The 24314-nt window shown below is 36.9% G+C and overlaps 1 protein-coding gene, 1 non-coding gene and 2 pseudogenes across 4 annotated transcripts in view; 3 read left to right on the forward strand and 1 right to left on the reverse strand.

The window, feature by feature from the left end:
- Positions 1-3418: 3418 nt before the first annotated feature.
- LOC112472607 lies at positions 3419-3537 on the reverse strand (annotated as a pseudogene).
- A 3939-nt stretch (positions 3538-7476) lies between these two features.
- CSPP1 (centrosome and spindle pole associated protein 1) overlaps positions 7477-24314 on the forward strand; it is a 96774-nt gene continuing 79936 nt past the window's right edge. For 2 of the 3 annotated variants that reach the window (XM_015598638.2, XM_006924015.3), the window contains exons 1-2: positions 7477-7585; positions 9468-9567. In XM_015598638.2, coding sequence (XP_015454124.1) covers positions 7487-7585; positions 9468-9567 — 199 coding nt within the window. In that variant the 5' untranslated portion in view covers positions 7477-7486. The remainder of the gene's footprint in view (positions 7586-9467; positions 9568-24314) is intronic. The other variant, XM_025041120.1, reaches the window with a different exon arrangement.
- Positions 9154-9289, forward strand: LOC112472729. Its single transcript, XR_003043750.1, has one exon. It is a non-coding gene; the product is annotated as a small nucleolar RNA SNORA42/SNORA80 family (small nucleolar RNA).
- LOC112472728 lies at positions 19822-19954 on the forward strand (annotated as a pseudogene).

Genomic DNA, 24314 nt, shown 5'->3' on the forward strand with positions numbered 1-24314 from the left:
CTGCGGGCGGTGTCGGGGTTATGGTGGTGGTGGGTGGGCGGGGGTTTCCTGCCCGGGGAGTTCTCGCGGCCGCGGAACGAGGGGCGGCGCCCGAGTTAGACGGTCGTGGTCGGGGTCTGGCGGCAGCAGGGCCAGGGGCGGTGCCTGGGGTCCGAGTCTCGCAGCAGTCCGTCTGGGGCAGTGCCAGGTTCTCGGGGGGCGGGGGTTCCCTGTGGGCGGGGGTCTCGCGGCTGCCTCCCCGGCCCGGGGGCGGTGCCCTGGTTACGCGGTCTGGACTCCAGGAGCCGCCTCGGGTGCCGTAGAGACCCGGTTGCCTGACAACGCATTGACGCTTCCTGAGGAGGCCGCCACCCACAGCGCCCAGAGACGCGCTGTGCCTGGCTCCCGGGTGCCTTCCCTGCCCAGCTGCCCGGTCTCCGCTGTTCCGCTAAACCTCCGAGCACGTTCCCTCTCCCCCGGCGCGGGTTAATGGTTCACGTTCACTGAGCGCTTGTGCTCCCGGCGCTGTTCCCCACGCTTTGCAAGTCCAAATTAATCACCCCAGCCCTGTGAGCCTGGTGCTATTACGACCTTGGTTCCACCTGGCTCTTTGAGCGTGAACCTCTTCTAATTGCCTTGATTTTAGGGTTGTTATCTGAGATTCGAATCCAGTTTTCAGTGTTAGCCTTGGGACTCATCTTTGGAGAGAGATTGGCTCTCAAGATTATAGGGTTAAGATGTTTAGCTTGGACTTCTGGAAGACTAAATTGTAAAGTAAACTACCCAGTTTACAAACACCTTGGAAAATGCAAAAGCCTAACAGCAACCCACATGAGTTCGTAAAAAGACAGTAATCTTCAGAGAGGTTCTATTTTCAGTGAAAAAAATAGCTTGTCATGTTGACAAGAAGGAATCCCATGGAAACCAGTACAATTCTGATTTTTTCCCCTGCATTATCGTTCTCCCTGGGAGGACACTGACCTTCCCGTGGTTAAGTATCTCCTGAAATGCTCCCCAGGGATGAAATTTTGGGTCTCTTGCAATACAGATGACCTTCTGGAAGGGAGCCCGTGGTTTTAGATAGGGTAAATTGAAACGATGCTTTCAGTATGGTTTTTCTCAAATGAAGTTTTCAGACAAATGTGAATTATCTGTTAAAACTTTGAGCAGATTTCAGATAACCTTTTTAAACATCATTCTGATTTACTTTGATTGCTTTCCTGAGTGGGAGACAGAAATGTTTGCACAAGCGTTGTGACAATTTTGCATCACCCAAAGGCTATGTAATTTATACTACTGTCTTTCTTTAGTCACCATTAATGATGTGTTCTTAACAGCTGCTAACAGACTTAATAGTGCTTTTGTGTACAGGCATACCTTGGAGATATTGTGGGTTTGGTTCCATAACACCACAATAAAGCCAGTTGTATTCTTTTGCTGGTGGAGAGTCTTGCCTTCAATTTGTAGAAAAATGCAACATCTGTGAAGCGCAATAAAGTGAAGTGCAGTATAACGGGGGTGTGCCTATATTTACTCTCTTCGTATCCTGATCCCCAATCTCCCTCTCTACCCCTAGCCACATGATATTTAGTTGTTAGCATTGTTTGGAGGGATTTGTTAAAATACGGCTGTGTCCATGGAAGTCAGTTGCTCATGTGCCAGGAGAAAAAGACTGAGCACCTTTTATTTGGTGGGAAGATGTCTGGGTGGGCAGGAAATGAGAAACTTTGTCCTGGTTCCCCTGATCCCTCCCTCTTCTGAGGCTCTTCCACGGGTTCCTCCCCTGTGTTGTCACTCCCTACTCTTCTGTCCTCAGTCCTGTTCTCTTGTGCTAGGCTCTCTTTTTCTAGGCAACCTCTTCTGTAGCTTTAATAATCATTTTAAAAACTGCTAATTTCTTTTTCTAGCTTGGGCTCTTTTCTGAATTCCAGACATTTAAAATTATTTTCTTGATACCTCCACTGGATCTTTTATGGGTACCTCACACTGAATCCCTAAATTCCTGTCTGGCTAGACTGTGAGCCACTGAGGGAGGGGGCGTTATCTTGTCCAAATTTGAGGGCAAGGATCCCATACTGTTCATCTCTCCAGCATCTAGAACAACACCCTCCTTTGGAGGAGGGTATTTTCCATTCCTCGTGCTTCCATAGTGGGAAGGAAATTTGCACTTTGAGAGAAAAGGATGGGAGCAACATTTTCTCCTTTTCTTTGTGCTTGATTAAACTGAGAGAGGGAATCTGGCACACTCAGTTATTTTTGGATCCTCCTTGGTTTTTAGATTTGCCTAGCCTTAGAATGAGTATGTTCTGGTCTGCTTATATGTATTTGTATGATAAGTCTAAAGGCTTAAGTTTTAAGATTTAGAGATGTTGATTTGGATTATGATAACCAAGTATCAGTTATTGGTGATTTAAATCCCAGTGTACTTTGGAAGCTTTTTAAAACAAGGTAAGTACTGATGTATACAAAGATTATGAAAATATAACAAGAATTAATAAAACAGTTGTGACTCATTGATTTCAACATGTCAGGTGTGCCATACATTTTACATGCATTACTTTGGTTTTTTCTTCATTACAACTGGAGTAGATGTTTCTCTTTGACGGATGAGGAAACAGGGATAGAGAGGTTAAGGAACATATTTGAGGTCAGTCACATACAGTCAATTAGTGATGGAATTGGGTTTCAAATCTAGGTCTTTTAAACTGTTTTCCTGAAAACTGTTTATCATCTACTTACTATGGACACAGCTACTGAGGGGCGGGGGACTGGTGACATCTTGAAAAAAGTTGAGAGTGATTTTATATTGTAGAGCGAAGGAAGATAAAGAATTCCATTTAGGTTTCTTTCAGCTGATCTTTCTCATAACTTAATCTCTAAACTACAAATATTCTTATTCTCTTTTTTACTTAGGTTGTACCCATTAACTCAGTCTCTGATTTTCCAACTTAATGAATGATTTTGTATTTGAAATTGTTTTATGAAAATTTCCACATGCTTTTAAGAGTAAGATGGAGAAAAGTGGCCACGACAGCAAGAAGCTGGCTGTACTATCACCAAAGCTTTGGTGTTGCTAAGAACTTACCTGCTTAGGCCTCGTGTTCTGTTGAAGATAAACAGTTGCACAGAACATCAACATCAGATGAGGCTGAGGCTGCTTTGTGTCCGTGATGGATCAAGAGAAAAACAGTACCACTCAGTAATTGTGTACAAACACAGACAAAACATTAATGTTGTCTAAGCCACAAAATGCCAAACATTACTACGCCCTCTCCCAGCTACTATGCATGACTGCTGCCTGTATTAGTTACAGCTTTAGCCTCACCCTATAGATCCGTTTTTACTAAGATGTCCAATCATAGAATTACCCTCACTTCCTGGTAGCATTCGGTACTGAGCAAAGCTCTGATTTCTTTTTCTTTTTCCTTTTTTTTTTAAACGCCTACAGCACCTGGTATTCCACGGTGATCTCCCATCCAAGTACTAACCAGACCCGACCCTGCCTCGCTTCTGAGATCAGACGGGATCTGGCGTGTTCAGGGTGGCATGGCCGTAGACAAAGCTCTGATTTCTTAAACCCTCCTCCAAATCACCTAACACAAGCCCAAATCCTGTCTTTTTTAACACTCTTATTAAAGCACTCTAGAGCTCCCCATGGTGGGCATCAAGGTTGCATGTTGATGCAATGAGTAATAAACTCAACTAGTTTAACTGCAGTAGTGTTCCTGGTGTTCTTTGGAGGACATTTCATGAGAAAGCTTGTTAGTATCTTTGACTCTTCAGCTTAATAGTAGAGATATACTCAGATTGGATAGTATAACAAAATTAGAAATGATTAAACATAAATATCATAAATGTCATGTTTTAGCTATGGTATATATTATACTACCATTGTTTAAAAATGTGTTTTTCTACTATGGTTACTGTTGCATTTAAGTATTCATAAATTCTAGAGCTCTTTCAAAGTCTGATTCAACAACTAAATGAACATGTTAAGTTAATAGTCGTTAACAGAATTATGTGGAGGCCTCAGGTCATAGTGAAAGAGGCTTGTTTTTTTTTTTAAAAAATTCCATTTCTGCTTAAATTTTATATAAAATTCTATAGCAAAGTATATATATTATATAATCCTATTATCTTTTTTTTCTGTCAGACATGTCAGATTTGAAAAAGTGACTTTTTAGCATGAAAAGTATCATTTGCTGTTGAGCTGTTTTGAATTTTTACTAGGAAAAATCTTTTGTGACAAATAAATTAAAAATTGCTAAAACATACTAACTTTTGTTGGTTTGGAATATATTTTGCTAAAGCCATATTTTAAAATCTTGTGTTCTTTTTGGAAGTAAATAATAGAATGAAGTTCCTATTATATACTACACTGATACAAGTTTCAGCATATTTTTTTCAGGTAAAGCTTCTTTCCTGCATTTTCACAGATTACATTATCCCTCAAACATTAAATTCAGTGGATGCTTTTTTTCCTTAACTCTCTTGCTTTTGATATTGCTGACTGGTTGTTTTTTGTATCTCTTTTTCTCCACAAATTATGTCGACTTGGTTTTTTATATATCTTTTTTTTTTCAATTACTCCTCCTTTGTATTATTTCTAGCTTCTACTGTCACTCCCTCAAATGAACATTGCCCAGCATTTTTCTCCCCCGTCTGTGCTCATTTACCACAGCTTCAACTATCATTTTTAAAATAGTTAACTCGTAAACATTCTACTGTGGTCCACTTCCTTGAAGTAGATCCTTGAATTTCTAATCTGCTGGAAATTTCCATTACCACGTTTTACTAGCTCCACCTTATCTAAACCACACCTTTCCAAACCAGCTAGTTTCTTCAAACTTATTTGTGTCCAGGTTTCCATCCATATTTAGTTTATAGGATTTAAACTTCTGGTCATCAGTGCTCCTTTCTTGCCACATATCTAATTAGTCACTAAGTTTCATGGGTTTTTGAAAAACATATTTTAAAAAAGTTATAAGAGGAAAGAATAGTCTGTTCAAAAAATGGGGCTGGAATAATTTTATATACACATGCAAAAAACCCCTGAACCTTGATGACCCTTACCTTACGCCATTTGCAAAAATTAACTTGAAACAAATCATAGACTTAGGGAACTATAAAATTTGTAAAAAAAAAAACAAACGAGAATATTTGTGATCTTGGGCTAGGCAAAAATGTCCTTACGTATGACACAAAAATGCACAAGTAATTGATTAAAATTGATAAAAAATGGATAAATTGGACTATAAAAATTAAAAACTTTTGCTTTTAAGAAATCATCACACAGATGTTTATAGCAGTCTTATTTATAATTGCCAAAACCTAGAGACAACCAAGATGTCCTTCAGTAGGTGAAGGCATGGATAAGCAAACTGATGCATATAGATAATGGAATGTCATTCAGCACCAACAAGAAATGAGCTATCAAGCCGTGAAAAGACAACGAAAAACCTTAGTAATGCATGCTAATAAGTGAAAGAAGCCAATAATCTATGATGACAACTATATGACATTCTGGAAAAGGCAAAACTATGGAGGCAGTACAAAGATCAGTGGTTGCCAGGGGTTAGAGGGGAGGGAGGGATGGCCAGGTGGAGCACAGAGGGCTCTTGGGGCAGTGCAACTACTCTGTATGATTCTACAGTGGTGGATCCATGTCATACACTATGTCCAAAACCATGAAATATACAACATCAAGAGTGAACCTTTTTTGTAAACTGTGGACTTTGGTTGATAACGACGTGTCAATGTGCATTCATGGGTTGTAACAAATACCCTACTCTGGTGGGGGATGTTGATAATTGGGGAGGCTGTGTGTGAGTTGGGCAGGGTATATACGGTAAGTCTGTACCTTCCACTCAGTTTGCTGTGAGCTTAGAACTGCTCTACAAAATCTTGAAAAAGAAGACATTATCAAGAAAACTTAAACCACAGACTGGGAGAAATATCTACAAATCATTCTTGAAAAAGAACTTGTATCCAGTATATATATATAAGTATATACTATATATTTATATATAAATCTTACAACTCAATAATAAGAAAATTTAGCTTTAAAAATGGGTAGTCGATTTAAGATACTTTGCTAATGGTTATGTATATGGATGTATAGACAGCAAATAAGCACATGAAAAGATGCTCAACATCATAGTCACTAGAGAAATGCAAGTTAAAACCATAACGAGATGCTACTGTACACCCAATAGAAAGACTAAGATCAAAAAGACTGAAAATAACCGAGCATTGGTGAGGAAATGTAGAAATTGCAACCCTCATGTGAGGGTTTATCTATTTTTTATCGATTTTTAATCAGTTGTTTCGCTTTTTGTGTCGTATGTAAGACATTTTTGCCTAGCCCAAGATTACAAATATTTTCTATGTTTTCTTTTAGAAGTTGTATAGTTCTCATATCTAAGTCTGTGATCTGTTTGAAGTTAATTTTTACACTGCTGGTTGGAATGTAAATGATACAGTCACTACACACTTAGAGGGACCAGCTTAGCAGTTCCTCAGAATGTTAGACAGAGTTACACAGGACTCAGCAGTTCCCTTCTTAGGTATGTAGTGAAGAGAATTGAAAACATAAGTCCACACAAAAACCTATACATGAATGTTCATAGAATTATTCATATTTCTGGATTATTCATAATCCAAAAAATGGAAACAACCCAAATATCCAGCAGTAGGTGAATAGATAAACAAAATGTGCTATTTCTGTACAATGGAATACTACTTAGCATAAAAAAAAAAATCTACTTATTGATAGATGCTACTATAAGGTCTAATCTCAAAAGCATATGTTAAGTGAAAGAAGCCAGACACCAAAGACTACATATTATATGATTTATTTACATGAAATTTCCAGGTTAGGGAAAACTATAGAGACAGATAGCAGATAGATGGTTGCCTGTGGTGGGGTTGGAAGTGAGGATCGACTATAACATGGCATGTGAGAACTTTCTGGGGTGATGGAAGCGTTATCAATAGTGATTATGGTGATAATTGCATGACTGTATGAATTTACTAAAACTTATGGAACTATTCACTAAAATGGGTGCCTTTTATGGTATATAAGTTTATTCTGCAATAGCAACAACAGCTTGTGAGTTTAAAAACAATTCCAGGGCTTACTGATAAAAATAAGAATTCACGAATTCATACTGATAATAAGCAGATAAATTTGGACAAAGGAATAAAATGGTTAAGTGCCAACTGGTAAATATGCAGGGAGTGGTGGAATTGGAAAATTAGCATTTTGCAGACATTTAGAATCAAAGATTGGATCAGTTAAGAATCACCAGTTGCTGCTAAATCTCAGACATTTTGATCAGGAGCAGGATTTTGCGTGGTCTGAAAATGTCTCCTTAGAGACCGCTTCTTACAAGGGAGTAGTAGTGCAGAAATCAGGCAACATCTTGATCAGATAATAATTAGTCTAAAAATACTCTGATATTGCTATAGCCATGCTCACTAAAGTTTTTTTTTAAGTACCTGCAAAATGGCGGATAATTTGGATGAATTTATTGAAGAGCAAAAAGCCAAATTGGCCAAAGATAAGGCAGAATTGGAAAATGACCCACCTTACATGGAAATGAAGGTAAAGTTAATCATTTTCTTCGAACATGTTTCATTAAAAATGTCTCTGATGATTAGCCCTGTATAAATGTGAAACATCCTCTTCAGAGTGAAAATCTTCAGTTTCATACTTCATTGTGGCTGTGCGGTCATTCTAACTCAGAGCCTGACTCTGGATAAGATGTCAGTAATTTTGAATGCGGTTTTTCTTCTGTGGAGTTTTATCTTACAGGTTCTCCTATCTCTTACTAAAATTTTTTTGATATCAACAAAAGTTATTTTGAATGAATTTATTAGAATAGTTCTCTTATTGTGTATACTTTCAGAATATAAGTTTATTAAAATGTTTCTGAAAGCAATGTCTGAAAAAGCTTTCTTAAGCTTTCCTATTTTTGATAAAAGAGTGATTCATCTGTTTAGCAGATACTTATTCAGACTGTGCTGGGTCCTGTGCCAGGCTCAGAGAATACAGCACTAATCTAGACAGATGTGGCTCCTTCTCTCCTGGGTTCAGTGTATGTAATAAGGTGAAGGATGTAGATTAATCTGTGCCATTGGTCCATTATAATGAGAGTAACCCTATATATTGGTTAGCCCAAGACAGTCCTGGATTACCTATTGTCCTAGTGTCTCATCTATTTTAGCATTTGTCCTGGACAAAAGTATGGATGAGATGATAAATAACATGGATACCCTAATTATAAAGGGGCTTACTTACATAGCTAACATTTATTGTGTGCTAAATATGGATGAGGCATAGTCTTATGAGGATACATATTTGATATTTCACCTGAATCTGTGAGATAAGTACTGTTGTCATTTTCCAAATGAGTAAACTGTGGCAATGGGAAGGTAAGTAATGCAACTAAAGTGATTATAGAACTAGGCTTTGATCTCTGGCAACCTCAATCCAGTGCTTGTTCTCATAACCATCATACTGTGTCTTCCTGCCATGTACAAGGAGTTGTGCCAAGGACTTTACATGTATTATCTCAATCAGTCATAATATCCCTGTGAAGTAGAATTCTTTTTGTTTTACAGATCAAGAAAGTGAGGCTTAAAGGGATTACGTAATTCGGCTGGGTGCACACAGTGGAGGGTTCGGGATTGGAATCCTCACATGTCCAGTTCCAAAGTCCATTCTCTTAACTACTCTCCAGTTCTTAGAACTTAGTACAGTGTTTGGAAAGAGTTATTACATAACTTTAAATACAGCTTTGCTATAATTTCTAATATTAAGTGGTACATAGTAATAATCTTTAAGTCTTAGTTCAAATATCACCTGCTCAGAAAGGCCTTGCAGCCTCTCCTCCATCATTTTTGGGCATCCTTACCCTGCTCTGGTTTTTCCATAGCCCCTCCCTATTGGTCTCTACATGTTACATAGTTTAATTACATACTGTATTTGCTGTTTGTTTCCACAGTAGTTTATAAGCTCCATGATGGCAGAGATTCTTGTATGTTTTTTTCACTCATGTATTTATAGTGCCTGGAACAGTGCCTGGGAGGAATTCAGTACTAATATTTGTTGATGAGTGAATGAGCTAAATATTAGAACATTTATTATAGTTTTAAATACCTTTGGTTCAGGCATGGTAACAGATTTTTGGCGGGCCCTTCTCTGTGGGCCTCTCATAGTGGACCCATGCCAGAGTAACCTGCAGCCTCAAACCATTGCCCAGCCCCTTACCTGTGGGCTGTGAGCACTGAAGGGAGTTGTACAGTGTGAAATAAAAAAAGAAAAAAAAATACCTTTGGTTAATTCCTCAAACAGTACAGTTAAATTTCTTCTTTGATGTACTGCATAATTTCGTCAAGTTGTTTAATAAGAGTACTAAGATGAATTGTCTGTTTTGTAGGTTCCTACCCCCTCCTCGCTTTTGTAAATATTATGTCTCTTTCAGGGAAAGGCATCAGAGAAGCTTTCTGAAAACAGTAAAATATTAATCTCCATGGCTAAAGAAAACATACCACCAAACAGTCAACAGACCAGGGGTTCCTTAGGTATGTCACTAGGTGTGCTAAATTGATTTTAAGATATTCTTAGCAGACTGTTGTGAAAGAGCTTTGTCTTGTCAGAGAAAAGGTATTTTTAGAGTCGGGTAACTTTCCTTTCTGGAATCTTACATGTGACAGTATGGACTATATGTGAAATATAATACATACCGAAGACCTTGTACCTATTTTAAATGTTGTTGCCTTGATTATGATTTAAGGAAACTATAGCAGTAAATATGCATAATTGAAAATTAATTGAAAAAATTGAATGGAGAGTGTGTGAGAAGGAATGTTAATTGTTGAATGAAAATGGTGGACTTGCTTTTATTTAAAAATCAAAGACAGATGATTGATACAAAATGCTATTTGGTGAAAGACCATTTTAATTATTGACGACTATCTTGGACTTGTAAAGAAATTAATACTGCAGCTATACTGATTCTTTGATTATGGTTTGACATGAAAATATTTGGAACTTTTTACTCCATTTTGGCTTGTTGGTAGGTATACATCCTTTTAAAAGAAAACATATGAATATTTAAAAAATGTATCCTCTGTATTATTGATGGCGACTGCAACTTTTTCACATAAAAGAAGTCAAATATGATGAATTCATTTGGTTACAGCATTGTTCACATGTGGACTATTTTTTGTGACCACTGATGTATTCTTAAATTGTTAGCTGCCTTGCATTTATATGCTGCTGGTACCAAGGATATTTGCTTAGAGACTGAATAGTTAGTGGATTCTTTGTGTCTATTGAAAAAACAGCTGAAAGTGAATGCTGTACTTTTAGTATTGGATATATAGATAACACTTTCAGATCTGTTTCTCTTACAAATTATTGGCTAATGTACAGCTTTGGTGATCTTAAATATTCTACATATTTTGGTTCAGTCCCTTAATCTCTAAGGCCCTCAATTTCTTTATCTGTAATATAAAGAAGGTAGATTATCTTTTAGTCCTAAATTTTTATGAATCAAAATTTGACTATTTCAAGACATATTTTAAAAGTTTAGTGTTAGGTTCTCTCAAGCACTAAGGTCAGACAGAATTACTTTGAAATTCTGGGGATGCAAGTTGCTTTGAGTTGTGGCTGTCATGCCTTTGTGACCTGATACAAATTATTTAAGCTCTTTGTTTCCTCATCTTAAGAATTGGCATCTATCATAAAAAGTTATTGTGGCAGTAATTGAATACATATGAAAAGATGACTGGCACGTAATTGGTGGAAAGTAAATATTAATTTCCTGACCTCTTTTACATCTTTTTAAAAGTAGGTGTGTAGTTTTTGAGAATTGCATTAAGAATTATTCTTTGGTTATTACAGTCACAAATGATGGAGAATTTAAAGTCTAACTTACAGTGACCTCTGCCTGTTCCTTGGTAGGGGTCCCTTAGGACTCTGTCTTAGGCCCTCTTTTCATTTCTTACATTCCTTGAGTGACCTCATTCACTTACAGGGCTTTATTTACCATCAGTTTGCTCATGACTCCTAAATCTCTATCCTATTCCCAACTTCTTTTATGAACTTCACACCTGTACATCTAATTTTCTACTGGACAGCTATCTGTATTTGGATGTCATGGCCTCAAAATTAACATGTGCAAAAATGAATTTCTTTCTCTCAAACTTTTAGTGCTCTTGAGAGCTGGCTGCCTGGTCACCCTTGCCTTCCCTCTAGCCCACAGCAAGTAATTACAGAGATCAGTTGATTCTAATGCCTAAACCTCAAATAAGTTTACTTTTCTCCAATCCTACATATGTTATTTTATGTAGGTCTCCATCGTCTCACTTAGATTTTTTTTCTTGTGTTCTTTTTGTTCTGCCGTCTCCCCTCTCTACTAAGTTTCTGTACTGCCCATTCATATCCTTCCGAAGAACAAATCTGATCGTGTTAGTCTCTGCTTCAAACCTTCCAATGGCTTCTTGTTTCTTGCATGACAGTTTCACCCTTTTATTACATTTACAAAATAGTGTTGGCCATTTTTGCCTTGTGCTCCTATGGCATTGGTTCTCTCTGGGAGGACAGTTTCTAACTGGTTGGGTTCTCTCTTGTATTGCAATGGCACACCAGCTTGCCTGACATTGTGTATTCACTGCCTAGCACAGGCCTGGCACTTTAGTGCTTAGAAAAGATAGTTTGAACGCATGAATGAAGGTCCCCATTGCAAAAATAAACAGTTCTCTTGGGTGTGTAGAATTTAATTTTCGTGGGATGTTTCTTTTATTGTCAACTGAAGCAAGAATTGTTTTTGATGCACATCGAGTCTTATTAAAGAATAATTTATGATTTGACTAATTTTATACCTCATTAGCATTCATTTACTGACTTTGCCTGAATAATTGTGGCCTTAAAATTAGGCAAAATATACAATTTTTGATATTAGGAAAAATGTAAAATGATTTGACAATAGCTTTCCTTAGGTGATCTCATCTAGGATTTATAAAACAAACTAATAAAGGTTGTTTGGAAACTGTATATTGAATTAAAGCTCTGTGACACCGTACTTGGAATGAGTAATTAAACATAGTAGCTGTCAATAATATATAAAGGGGCAATATTCATTTTAGCTAGTGACAGCAATAGCTGATAGTACAAATCTCATGTAACACTACATTGTCATGATTTTATAAATTTATTTGTTAGATACTGATGCTATTCATGGGCAATGCTTATCCATGTGGCTCATTTTCCACCATTTATACCTCATAAAAGGATTTGAGGAGCATTACAATGACTTCTGACACCAACTACCCAGAGTTGGTCCAGACTTCCCAGATTAAGGGCACAGTCCTCCATGAGACTTCCCTTACCTCAGACACAGCTGCAGTTCAGGGGTCCACAGGCCATCCTCACTTCTAATCAGCTGGCTACAGATACCCCCTCAAGTGTGATTCACTAAAATGACTCACAGAACTGAGGAGAGTGCTATACTTATTATTACAGTTTCATTATAGCAAAATGATACAAATCAGAAGCAGCCACCAGGAGAGACACATGGCACAGTGTGGGAGTGTCCAAACATGAAGTGTGTTGGCCTCAGTGATGTGTCACCCTCCTGGCACGTCAATATGTGATAGTATGCAGACTGTTGCTAACCAGGATGCCCACCTGAGCTCCAATGTCCAGAGTTTTAACTGGGGTTTCATTGTGTAAGCATGACTGATTGAATCATTGCCCATGCAGCTCACACTCCTGACCTTCTTTCTTTTGAGGTCAGACTAATGTCAGGTGGCTCAAAGGTCCACCCGTCTAATCACATGGTTAGTCTTCCTGGTGTGACCAGTCTTCATCTGTGCCATGTCTTTAGTATAAACTATCTAGGGGCTTACCATAAGTCACCTTTTCATGTTTAATGACCATTAATGTAGAGAAATGCTTCTATTAATTTTTTTTAAAACTTAGATCTGGCACACCTCAGAGTGATCACCCTAATAAGTCTAGTACCCATCTGACACCATACATGGTGTTTACAGTATTATTGACTATGTTCTTTATGCTATACTTGATATACTTGTAACTGTTTTTATAGCTGCCAATTCGTATTTCATAATCCCTTCACCCTTTTCACCCACTCCCCCAACCTTCCTTCCATCTGGCAACCATCAGTTCTCTGTATCTATGAGTTTGTTTGTTTTGTTTATTCATTTCTTTTATTTTTAGATTCCACCTATAAGTAAAATCATACAGTATTTGTCTTTCTCAGCCTGACTTATTTCACTTAGCATAATGCTCTCTGAGTCCATCCATGTTGTTGGAAATGGCAAGATTTCATTCTTTTTTATGGCTGAGTAATATTTCATTGTGTATATGTACCACCTCTTCATCTGTTCGTCTATCGATGGACTCTTAGGTTGCTTCCATATCTTGGCTATTGTAAAGAATGCTGTAGTGAACGTTAAGATGCACAAATCATTTCGAATTAGTGTTGTAGATTTTTTTGATAAATACCGAAAAGTGGGATTGCTGGGTCATATGGTAGTTCTAGTTTTAATTTTTTGAGGAAGCTCCATGTTGTTTTCCGTAGTGGCTGTACCAATTTACAATCCTGTCAACAGTGCACGAGTGTTCCCTTTCTCCATATCCTTGTCAATACTTGTTGCTTTATTGATAATAGCCATTCTGACAGGTATGAGGTGATATCTCATTGTGGAAATGATTTGCATTTCCCTGATGACTAGTGATGTTCAGCATCTTTTCATATGTCTGTTGGCCATCTGTGTGTCCTCTTTGGACAACTGTCTATTCAGGACCTCTGCCCATTTTTTCATCAGATTGTTTTTTTTTGGTATTAGGTTGTATGAATTCCTATATATTTTGGATATTAACCCCTCATCAGATATATCATTGACGGATACCTCCTTCCTTTCAGTAGGTCGTCTTTTTGTTTTATTGATGGTTTCCTTTACTGTGCAAAAACATTTTAGTTGGATGTAGTTACATCTGTCCAGTTTTCCCAGCACCATATACTGAAGAGATTACCATAGCCTTGTAGTATAGTCTGATATCAGGCAGTGTGATACCTCCAACTTTATTCTTCTTTCTCAAGATTGCCTTGTTTGGGGCTTTTGTGGTTCCGTATAAATTTTAGGATTATTTGTTCTAGATTGTGAAAAATTCCATTGGTATTTTGATAGGGATTGCATTGAATCTGTACATTGCTGTGGGTAGTATGGATGATTCAATGATGTTAATTCTGTCTATCCATTAGCATGGTATATGCTTATATTTATTTGTATCTTCATTTTCTTCAATGCCCTGTAGTTTTCCTAGTACAGGTCTTTTGCCCCCTTGGTTAAATTTATTCATAGGTATTTTATTCTTTTTGATGTAGTTGTAAATGGGATTGTTTTCTTTCTCTTCCTGATAGTTCATTATTCATGTATAATTTGTATCATACTTTACTACATTCATTTATTCTAATTTTTCTGGTGGAATATTTAGGGTTCTCTGTATACAATATGTTGTTTGCAAATAGTGACAGTTTTACTTCTTTTCCAGTTCAGATGCCTTTTCTTTCTTTTTCTTCCTTGATTGCTGTGGCTCGGACTTCTAATACTATGTTGAATAAAAGTGATTAAAGTGAACTTCTTTGTCTTGTTCTTGATCTTCGAGAAAGGTTTTCAGCTTTTCACCATTGAGTATGATGTTAGCTGTGGGTTTATTGTATAGAGCCTTTTTTATGTTGTAGGACCTCTCTCCCCACTTTGATGAGAGTTTTTTAAAATCAAATGGATGTTGGATTTTGTCAAAGGCTTTTTGTATCTATTGAGATAATTATATGATTTTTATCCTTCATTTTATGTGTCACGTCATATTAATTGATTTGCAGATATTGAAACAGCCTTGCATTCCAGGAAAAAAATCCCGCTTGATCGTGATGCATGATATTTTTAAAGTATTGCTGAATTCAGTTTGTTAATATTTTGTTGAAGATTTTTTCGTCTATATTCATCAAGGATATCGGCCTTTAATTTTCTTTTTTTGTATGTTTTTCTCTGGTTTTGGTATCAGGGTAATTTTGGCCTCGTAAAATGAGTTTGGGAGCCTTCCCACCTCTTTAATTTTTTGGACTAGTTTGAGAAAGATAGGTATTATTTCTTCTTTGAGTGTTTGGTAAAATTCACCCGTGAAGCCATCTAGTCCAGGGCTTTTGTTTGTTGAGAGTTTTTTGATTACTGATTCAGTTTTGTTAGTAGTTATCAGTCTGTTCAGATTTTTTGTTTATTTCTGATTCAGTCTTGGAAGATTGTATGTTTCTAAGGATGTATCCTCTTCTTCCAGGTTGACCAGTTTGTTGGCATATAATTGTAGTATTTCCTTATAATACTTCATACATCTCTGGTGTCAGTTATTCTCTTTCATTTCTGATTTTATTTGGACCCTCTCTTTTTCTCGATGAGTCTGGCTAGACCAGCTTTTAGTTTCATTAATTTTTTTTCTATTCTTTTTTTTTAGACTCTCTTGTTTATTTCTGTTCTGATCTTTATTATTTTCTTCCTTGTACTCAAGCTGGGCTTTGTTTATTCTTTTTCTAGTTCTTTTAGGTGGAAAGTTAGATTTTTTATTTGATATTTTTCGTGTTTCTTGAAGTAGGCCTATATTGCTTTGGCTGTGTCTCATAGATTTTGGGTCATTGTGTTTTTATTTTCAGTTGTCTCCCGGTAGTTTTTGATTCCTTCCTTGATCTCATTGTTAACCCATTGTTTAGTAACATGTTTAGCCTCCACGTGTGTGTGTTTTTCAGTTGTCTTCTTGTAATTGATTTCTAGTTTTATATCATTGTGATTGGAAAAGGTTCTTGATATGATTTCAGTCTTCTTAAATTTATTGAGACTTGTCTCGTGTCCTAATATATAGTGTATCCTGAAAAACATTCTGCTGCATTGGGGGTGAGATGTTCTAAAAATATTAATAAAATCCATCTGATCTAAAGTGTTACTGAGGCTGCTGTTTCCTTATTGATTTTCTATGTGGGTAATCTATTCATTGATGTCAATGGGGTGTTAAAGTTCCCGACTCTGACTATATTACTGTAAATAACTTCTTTATGTCCGTCAGTATTTGCTTTATATATTTAGGTACCCCTATGTTGGGTGCATAGATGTTTACAAGAGATATGTCATGTTGGAATGATTCTTTTATCATTATGAAATATCCTTTGTGTCTTATTACAACTCTTATTTTAAAGTCTGTTTTGTCTGATATTAGTATTGCTCTCCCAGCCTTTTTTTATTTTCATTTGCATGGCTTATCTTTTTCCATCTCTTTACTTTTAGTCTGTGTGTGCCTTTTGATCTGAAATGGGTCTCTTGTAGGCAGCGTTTGTATAGGTCTTGTGTTTTTTAATCCATTTAGCCACCCTGTATCTTCTGATTGGAGCATTTATAGTAATTGTTGATTAGTGTGTAGTTGTCACTTTATTGTTTCCTGATTGTTTTTGTAGTTTTTTGTTTCTTATTCTCTTGCTCTTTTCTCTTGCATGTTGATGACTTTTTTTAAAGTGTTTGAATTTCTTTCTCTTTGTTTCTGGTATATCTCTTGTAGAATTTTGATTTGTGGTTACCATGTGCTTCCTATATACCAAGCTATGTTTATAGCAGTCTATTTTAGGTTGATGATTAAGTTAGAACACATTCTAAAATATGTACAATTGTTACTCATCCCTTTCACATTTATGATTTCTTTTTTTTTTTACTTGTTTTGTATGTGTTTGTGTGTATCCCTTGTTATATTCTTGTAATTATACATGTTCTTCCTACTTTTGCCTTTTAACTTTTGTACTAGCTTTATAGTTGGTTGATCTACTGGTTTTACTAAGTGTTTGCATTTGTCGGTGAGCATTTTTTTCTTTCTTGTATTTTCTTATTCACATTTTTCATCTTTTCTACTTAAGGAAGTCCCATTTATTGTATACTGGTTTAGTGGTGACAAACGTCTAGAATTTTTTTTTTTTAATCTCTTATTTAATGCTAAATGATAGCCTTGCTAGGTAGAGCAGTCTTGATTTTAGGTTCTTGCTTTTCATCACTTTGTATATTTCATGCCATTCCTTCCTAGCCTGCAAAGTTTCTCTTGATAAATCAGTTGACAGTCTTATGGGAGCTCCCTTTAGGTAGGTAAGTGCTTTTCTCTTGCTGCATTTAAGGCTCTCTTTTTGTTTTTAACCTTTGGCATTTTAATTATAATGATTCTTGGTGTGAGCCTCTTTGGAGTCATCTTGTCTGAGATTCTTTGTGCTTCCTGGATTATATGTCTGTTTTCTTGACCATTACTTCTTTAAATAGGTTTTCATTCCCTTGCTCTCGCTCTTCTCCTTCTGGTTCTGATACGATGCAAATGTTGGTACCTTTGATGTTGTCCTAAGGTCCCTTAAACTATCCTCATTTGTTTTGATTCTTTTTTTTTTTTTTTTTTTTAGCTGTATGATTGAGTGTTTTCCACTACCTTGTCTTCCATATCATGATTTGGTCTTCTGCTTTATCCATTGTCGAATTCCTTTAATGTAGTCTTCATCTCATTTATTGTATTTTTAACATCTGACTGGTTCTTTTTTATGGTTTCTATATCTTTGTTGAAGTTCTGAGTACATCTCTCCTTTCCCTAAGTTCATTATGCATTCTTATCACTAGCGTTTTTAAGTCTCTGTCTGGATTTTATTTAGATCTTTTCTGAAGTTTTGTCCAGTCCTTTCATTTGGGATATTTCTTTGTCTTCTCATTTTGGTCTGACTCCCTGTGTTTGTTTCTAAGTATTAGGTAGATCTACTACATCTGTCTTGGTACACTGTGGCCTTATGTAGTAGATGTCTTGTGAGGCCTAGTCGCAAAGCCTCCTGGTCACTTGAGCCAGGTGTTTCAAGGATGTCCCTTATGTAGATTGTGTGTGCCCTTGTGTTGTAGTTGAGCCTCTATTGCTGTTGGCACGTGAGTGAGTGGGATTGACCCTCAGGCTGACTGGCTCTGAAGGCTGGCCATGACTACAGCAAACAAGCTGTTGTGTGGGGGCCGCGTCCATGCAGTGGGAGTCCCTTTAGCAGGGCTCTGGTGCCATCTGAGTTTGCCCTTGGGATGTCTTGTTTGTGGAGCATGTTGGGTGGTGCTCTGGTGTGATCTGAAGCTGTCCACTGGGTTTGTTAAATCTGAAGTCTCTTTGAAGGGGCTCAGGTGCAAGCCAAGGTCAGCCACTGTTTGTGCTTGGCTTTGGGCTGCCTGGTGGGAGCTACAATGTGACCTACTCGTGTTGCGGCTTATGTTGGACGTTAAGGTGATTGGGAGAGGCTGTGCTGTGAACTGAAGCCAGCTGCTTCTTTTGGTGGGCACCACAATCTGAGCTGAGGCCAGCTGCCACTTTTGCTGAGCTTATGATTGCTTAGTTGAAGCTACGTTTCAAGCTAACACTGGCTGCAGCTTTAGAGCCACCTGATGAGAATTACAGTGCATGTTGGAACCAGTTGCTGCTTGTGCCAGGCTTTAGGCTGCTTAACAAATGGTATACGACATGCTGAGATCACCTACTGCTTGTTTGGGTTTGTGAACCTTTAAGAGATTTTAAGAAAGTCTGCAGTGTGAGCCAAGGTAGGTAGCTTGTATGGAAGAGCCACTGGAAGCGTCTCTGACTGGGCGCAGGAACAGAGCGGAGCTGAGTCTCAAGGAATCACCAGAGGGGGCGAACAGTGTTAACCAAGTTGATGAAGAACAGAGATTTGGTGCCCACCAGTGCCTTCCTGCTGGTTGAGGGTAGGTTCAACAAAGGAGCAGTGGTACCTGCCAGTGCTTCTGTCTCTGGAGAGAGCTGCCCTGATCTTTCAACTTTCACTTCGAAGCTAGTATATTCAGCTCCTCTCTGTGTGTCCCCAGTGCTTTTCAAGCTGTTGCCCCAGCACTGGAGCTCAGAGTGAGTGAGTTCGTGAGCAAGCAAGTTTTGCGCGGACCCTTCAGGAGGAGTGCCTAGGATTCCAGGAGCCCTCTGGCTCACTCAGATGCAAACCCCACTGGTGTTCACAGCCGTATGTTATGGGGACTTTTTTCCTCGGCACTGGTGCTCCAGGCTGGAGATCCTGGTATGGGGCTGGGCTCCATTGCTTCTCAGGGAGGACATCTGCAGCCAAGATATCCTTCCTGATTTTTTTTTTTACCCCCTTTTCCCTATCTCCTGATTCTTAACTGCCACATATAGGTGCAGGACTAGCCTGTTTCATGTCTCTGTGCCTCCTACCAATCTTGAAGTGGCTGTTTTTTAATATCCTTAGTTATAGGAATTATGTTCAGCTAGTCTTCAGGTGTCAGTGTTGTTCTGTAGCTTAGTTGTAATTTTGATGCATTGTGGGAGGAGGCAGGCACTGTGTTTTCTATTCCATCATCTTGACTGGCCTAGTGATCTTGCCAATTTTACAAGAGTTTTAGGAACCCTGTGTCAGGGTCAAAGGCAAATGTTAAAATAAGAGATGCTCCTAGTATTCTTATCACTTGAGAAATTTCAAGGGTTTTAGAAGCTCTGTGCCAGGAACTGGGGGCAGAGACCAATATATATATATATATATTTTCTATTATATCATATTCTCCCAACCCTGTCTCTCTTGTTAAAGCATTTTCTTTTATATATTTCATGAGTAGACTGTGTACATGTATTTAGCCCTTTCTTCTTTTTCTATTTATGATAGCATAGATCCTATTCTACATTTGAAGATACTACTTTTGTGATTTAAAGTATAGGGACATGACCATGACCTCTTGAGACTAAAAAGCAACCTAATGTTGTATCTATTGACAGACCTGGAGCAACTACTGTTTGCTGCTAAGATGTCCACTACAGGTGCAAGAAAAAAGTATTCTTGCCCTTTCTGTCTTTCTGATTATGGCAGTCAAGATTGAATTAGGGACTACAGGAGGAAAAAATTTGTAAAACAGGGGAAAACATAGAGAATTTTTGCAACTCAGAAATAATGCTGTAAACAATTAAGAGCCTGTTTTATTTCAAACAAGAATGTAAAATTTTAGTTAAAAAAGAAAGTCAACATAGAGCCGGCATAAAAATATTAATAAACAGGCTTATCCCAGGGTGAAAGGAAAGTTCGTTGTGTACCAAACTGATTGGTACTTGTAGTAGGTTATATAGAAAGTGTCACATAGCACTTAGTATGTTACATTGAAATTATTTGCTTGCTCATTTATAGACTAGATACTGTACCTTTGGGCAAGGACTTCTGTATACACCTAACAGAGCAGGCCTGGGCCTTTCTATCCTTAGAAGAGCCTGCCTGCAAAGCTGGCCCTTGGCTTGTGTCTGGAACCTCGCTAGTGAACCATTTTCTACACTAATGTACAATTTTCCCTAAATAATAAGAGTGACTCATTGTTCCTAAACTATGCTGTATATACTGTATAAACCACATGGTTTATTCAGGGCACTCCCTTTCAGGGAGTCTGGGTACATGCTAGGCAGAGTATGTGACCAACTCCCAATAAAAGCCTTGGGCACTGAGTCTCTAATGAGCTTCCCTAGCAGGCGACACTTTACGTGTTGTTGCAGGTTGTTGCTGGAGGAATCAAGTGGGTCTTGTGTGCTTCCACTGGGGAAGACTGCTTAGAGGTTTGCACTTGGTTTCCTCTGGGCTTTGCCCCATGTGCCTTTTTCTTTTGCTAATTTTGCTTTGTATCCTTTCACTGTAATAAACCATGATTGTGTATAATGACTTCTGCATTCGGTGAGTCCTATAGTGAATCACCAAACCCAAGGGTGGCTTTGAGGACTCCCAACACACTCCTTTTCAGTCTTTTCTGGTTCCCTTTCAGCTCCTTCACCTCTAAATTTTGGGTACTCAGGAATTCATCTTCAATGTCTGTAGTCCTACGTGTTTTTATCCATCATTTCTGGGTGGTATTTCTTACTGTTCAATCAAAATATCATTGATCAGCATTTCAGGCTCCAAATGCATTATATTTATTTTATCTTTCATGCTGTGAAATCATTATTATTTTTTGAGGGGGAAATTTACAAGCAAAAAGGTTATAGATTACTCAAGTAAGATTGAAGAGATTTTACTCGTTACTAGAAATTATATTATTCTGAAAAATTCATTTTAAATACAGTTATGCTAATGGAAATTTGGAAAAGAATTATAAAGAAAAAATTACATGTAACTAAAAATATCAGGAAAGAAGCAGCAGAATTTTACATTGCGGAGAAGCTCTAGAGTTTAAGCTAAAACATTGCAGCTAATATAGACTTTGGGAAGTAGACAATAGGAAATTGTTGATTTTTTACTAGTTTTTATTGTATTTTTAACTATCTTTCCTTTTAGCATATGTAGACTTAGGTTTCTCTTATAAATTAAATCCCAGACATTCTACCTGTTTTGTTCAGTTTGTACAGGTCAAGTGGGTGATTTGTAAAATAGCTTTGTAGCTGAAGTTTGTGTACAATGTTTTCCTCAATTAAAGTAGTTAACATCTCTTGATAAGTCATCTGCTTATGGAAAGGCCTATTATTATTTATTATAATTTGTCCTTTGTTTTGACATACTGACATACTGACTTCTCATGTTATAATATAATGAAAAGAAGAAACTGTGTTCCATGGTCATTTGTTTATAAAGTGTTTATTATAAACAAATAACATAAGAGTGTTATGTTAGAAGGCATATTAATTTTAAAAGATCATGTACTTTAGTTTTAAATATTTGATCTAACCCACAACACTATAGAAACCAAATACTGCTCACTGATGTCATTCTGAAGCATAATGTAAACTACCTTAGGGTCAGTGGTGGTGTATTTGCTGAAGTGACCCTAATGCTTTACTTACCACTAGAACTCTTAGAAGACACTGCTCTGAATAAGTAAGTCTCACCATGTTTCTTATCTCATTAGTCAATTGAGATTCCATTTTAATGTATAGTTTAAAATGAATAGAATATTTATGTTCTATATAGTTTTTAATTTTATTTCTATGACTTACCTTCAGTGCCATAAGATGTTGGTATTAGATGAAAAAATAAGAATTAAGAAGTATTTCCTGTTGAATAAATCTTAATAAAATTTATGTATTCGTGTCTTCTGAGACAATTATTACAAATACTGTTTGAGTCAATAGTAAAAAGCAAATACTCTCGGTAAATAAAATTGAACTTAGTATGAACAGTAATTTATAAATGTGGTTCATTTTCATTTTTCTTCTTATTCCACATAAGTCTACCAAACAAAATTGAAAAACAGTATTTGAAAAAAGCCACCTTAAACACATGACTTCAGAAAGCTGTAAACATATGTTCCCTGAGAGGCAAGTGGAGCATGTTGGCGGGAGGCATATATTCCTTGCAGCACTTTCTTTTTCTCTGACACAATAGAGCATCCTTTGTGACTCTGTATGTCTAGAGATGAGTAACTGTAGTAACTAGTTATTATACTTCCTGTCTCTCTGCAATCAGACTGCTAAAATCAAAAATGAAATACTAAGAATCGTGTGTTCTTTTCCTCCTTTCATTCCTTCCTCTTAACTCAGGCATTTATTCATGTGTTCATTCACACATTTATTCAGCGAACATTTCTGGAGTACAGGTTGTGTGCCAGGCATTATAAAATTGAATAAAGCATAGACCTGGCCTTAATGGATTTTATAGTTTAGCTTCTTATTAATACTCCATTCTGAATGTGAGGATTCAAACTGTTTCTCTTGTTAGGCTTAAATTCTGTATCTTTAAAAATAAGGTTTAGATTCCTTTTTGAAGAAAGAATGACTTTCTAGGGTGATTAAAAATTCCCAGCATGTGGAATGCTTTAGACTTCTTTTTGGAAGAAAATTGGGAGCATGAGTGAGTGAAAGGTGTCCTGAGGAATCCTGTGTTCTACCCTCTTTCGTCAGGCGTTCCGTAGACCAGAAGTGTTCGTTAAGGGGATTCCACAGTGTTCATGGTGGAAGGCGGAATGTAGTGTTACAGAAAGATCGATAGATACTCACTAATATTCATACTTTGTCCTTTTTTCCCTTGCAATATATTCAGTGATGTAATAAAGCAATAATATGGCACATTCATAATAAGTTCCCATCATTTAGCTGCATTGTCAAGAATAAGGCATAAAAATGGTGATATCTTTATCAGTTTGTTAACTGCAGCCAGTTATTTCATCTATATTGGCTGTAGCTAACCTTAAGGACAATTTTTGTGGTATTTAGAAATGTTAGGTTTTTTTAATACTATAATATTGGTAGGATTCAAAAAAGGTAGAGGGGCTTCAGAAATCAAATACTCATCTGATATCTGTGCTTGACATAGTATTTTACTATTTGAAATATCTGAAAAGTATGTAATTTGAATATCAGCTTTATTGAGATATTATTTATGTACCTTCTAATTTACCCATTTAATAATGGTACAATTCAGTGTTTTTTAGTGTGTTTATAAGTTGTACAGTCATCACTATTGTCATCATCTAAAACTAATCTGAATTTTGAACTCTGTGAACTCTATGCTCGAAATTGAAGTTTGTCTTAAAAAAAATTATCCTTTTGCAGAGTTTCTGTTTGGATGATTAAAAAATCCTGGAAATAGTGGTGATGGTGCTTAACATGTTGAATGAACTTAATGCCATTGAATTGTACACTTAAAAATGGTAAATTTTATATTATATATATTTTACTATAATAAAAATTGATATCCACTTATGTGAAATCAGGATTGGTTGTTTAAATGTTTGGAAATTTTATTCTGAGCCATGGATGGCCCTAATTTTTCTCAAACATGTTATATATAGCAAGAATATTCTAATAGGTTAAAACATCATGTTATTAATTATCACAGGCCGAAAAACACATTAAAATTGTCGTAAATATTTATATTTAAAGAAATTTCAGTAGAATTAAATGAAGAAGTAAAAGTAATCAGCTTTTCTTAGCTTCAATTTTGCTGTCTTTAAAAAAGCAGGATGCCAAACAATGCAGAGCCATTATCTAAAGGGGGAAGCAGCAAATATAATACACATGCACATGCATGATAATAATAACATAAACGTATTTGTTTATAGACTCATTAAAAGTCTCTGGGAGGAGGCACAAGAAACAGTAATATTGGTTGTTCTGGGCAGGAGTCTGGGTAGCTGGGGTTCATGGGTAGGAGGGGTATTTTCCATTATGTGATTGTATTACCTATTGAAACATTTTGAATGAAAAATTTATTATCCTGCTTCCAGTCTCAGAATCAACATATGTTCCTTCCTACTGTGCTTTGTTACAGGAGATTGTATTGAAATTG

This window comes from Pteropus alecto, unplaced genomic scaffold (assembly GCF_000325575.1).
Source record: "Pteropus alecto unplaced genomic scaffold, ASM32557v1 scaffold87, whole genome shotgun sequence".
Taxonomy (NCBI): Eukaryota; Metazoa; Chordata; class Mammalia; order Chiroptera; family Pteropodidae; genus Pteropus; species Pteropus alecto.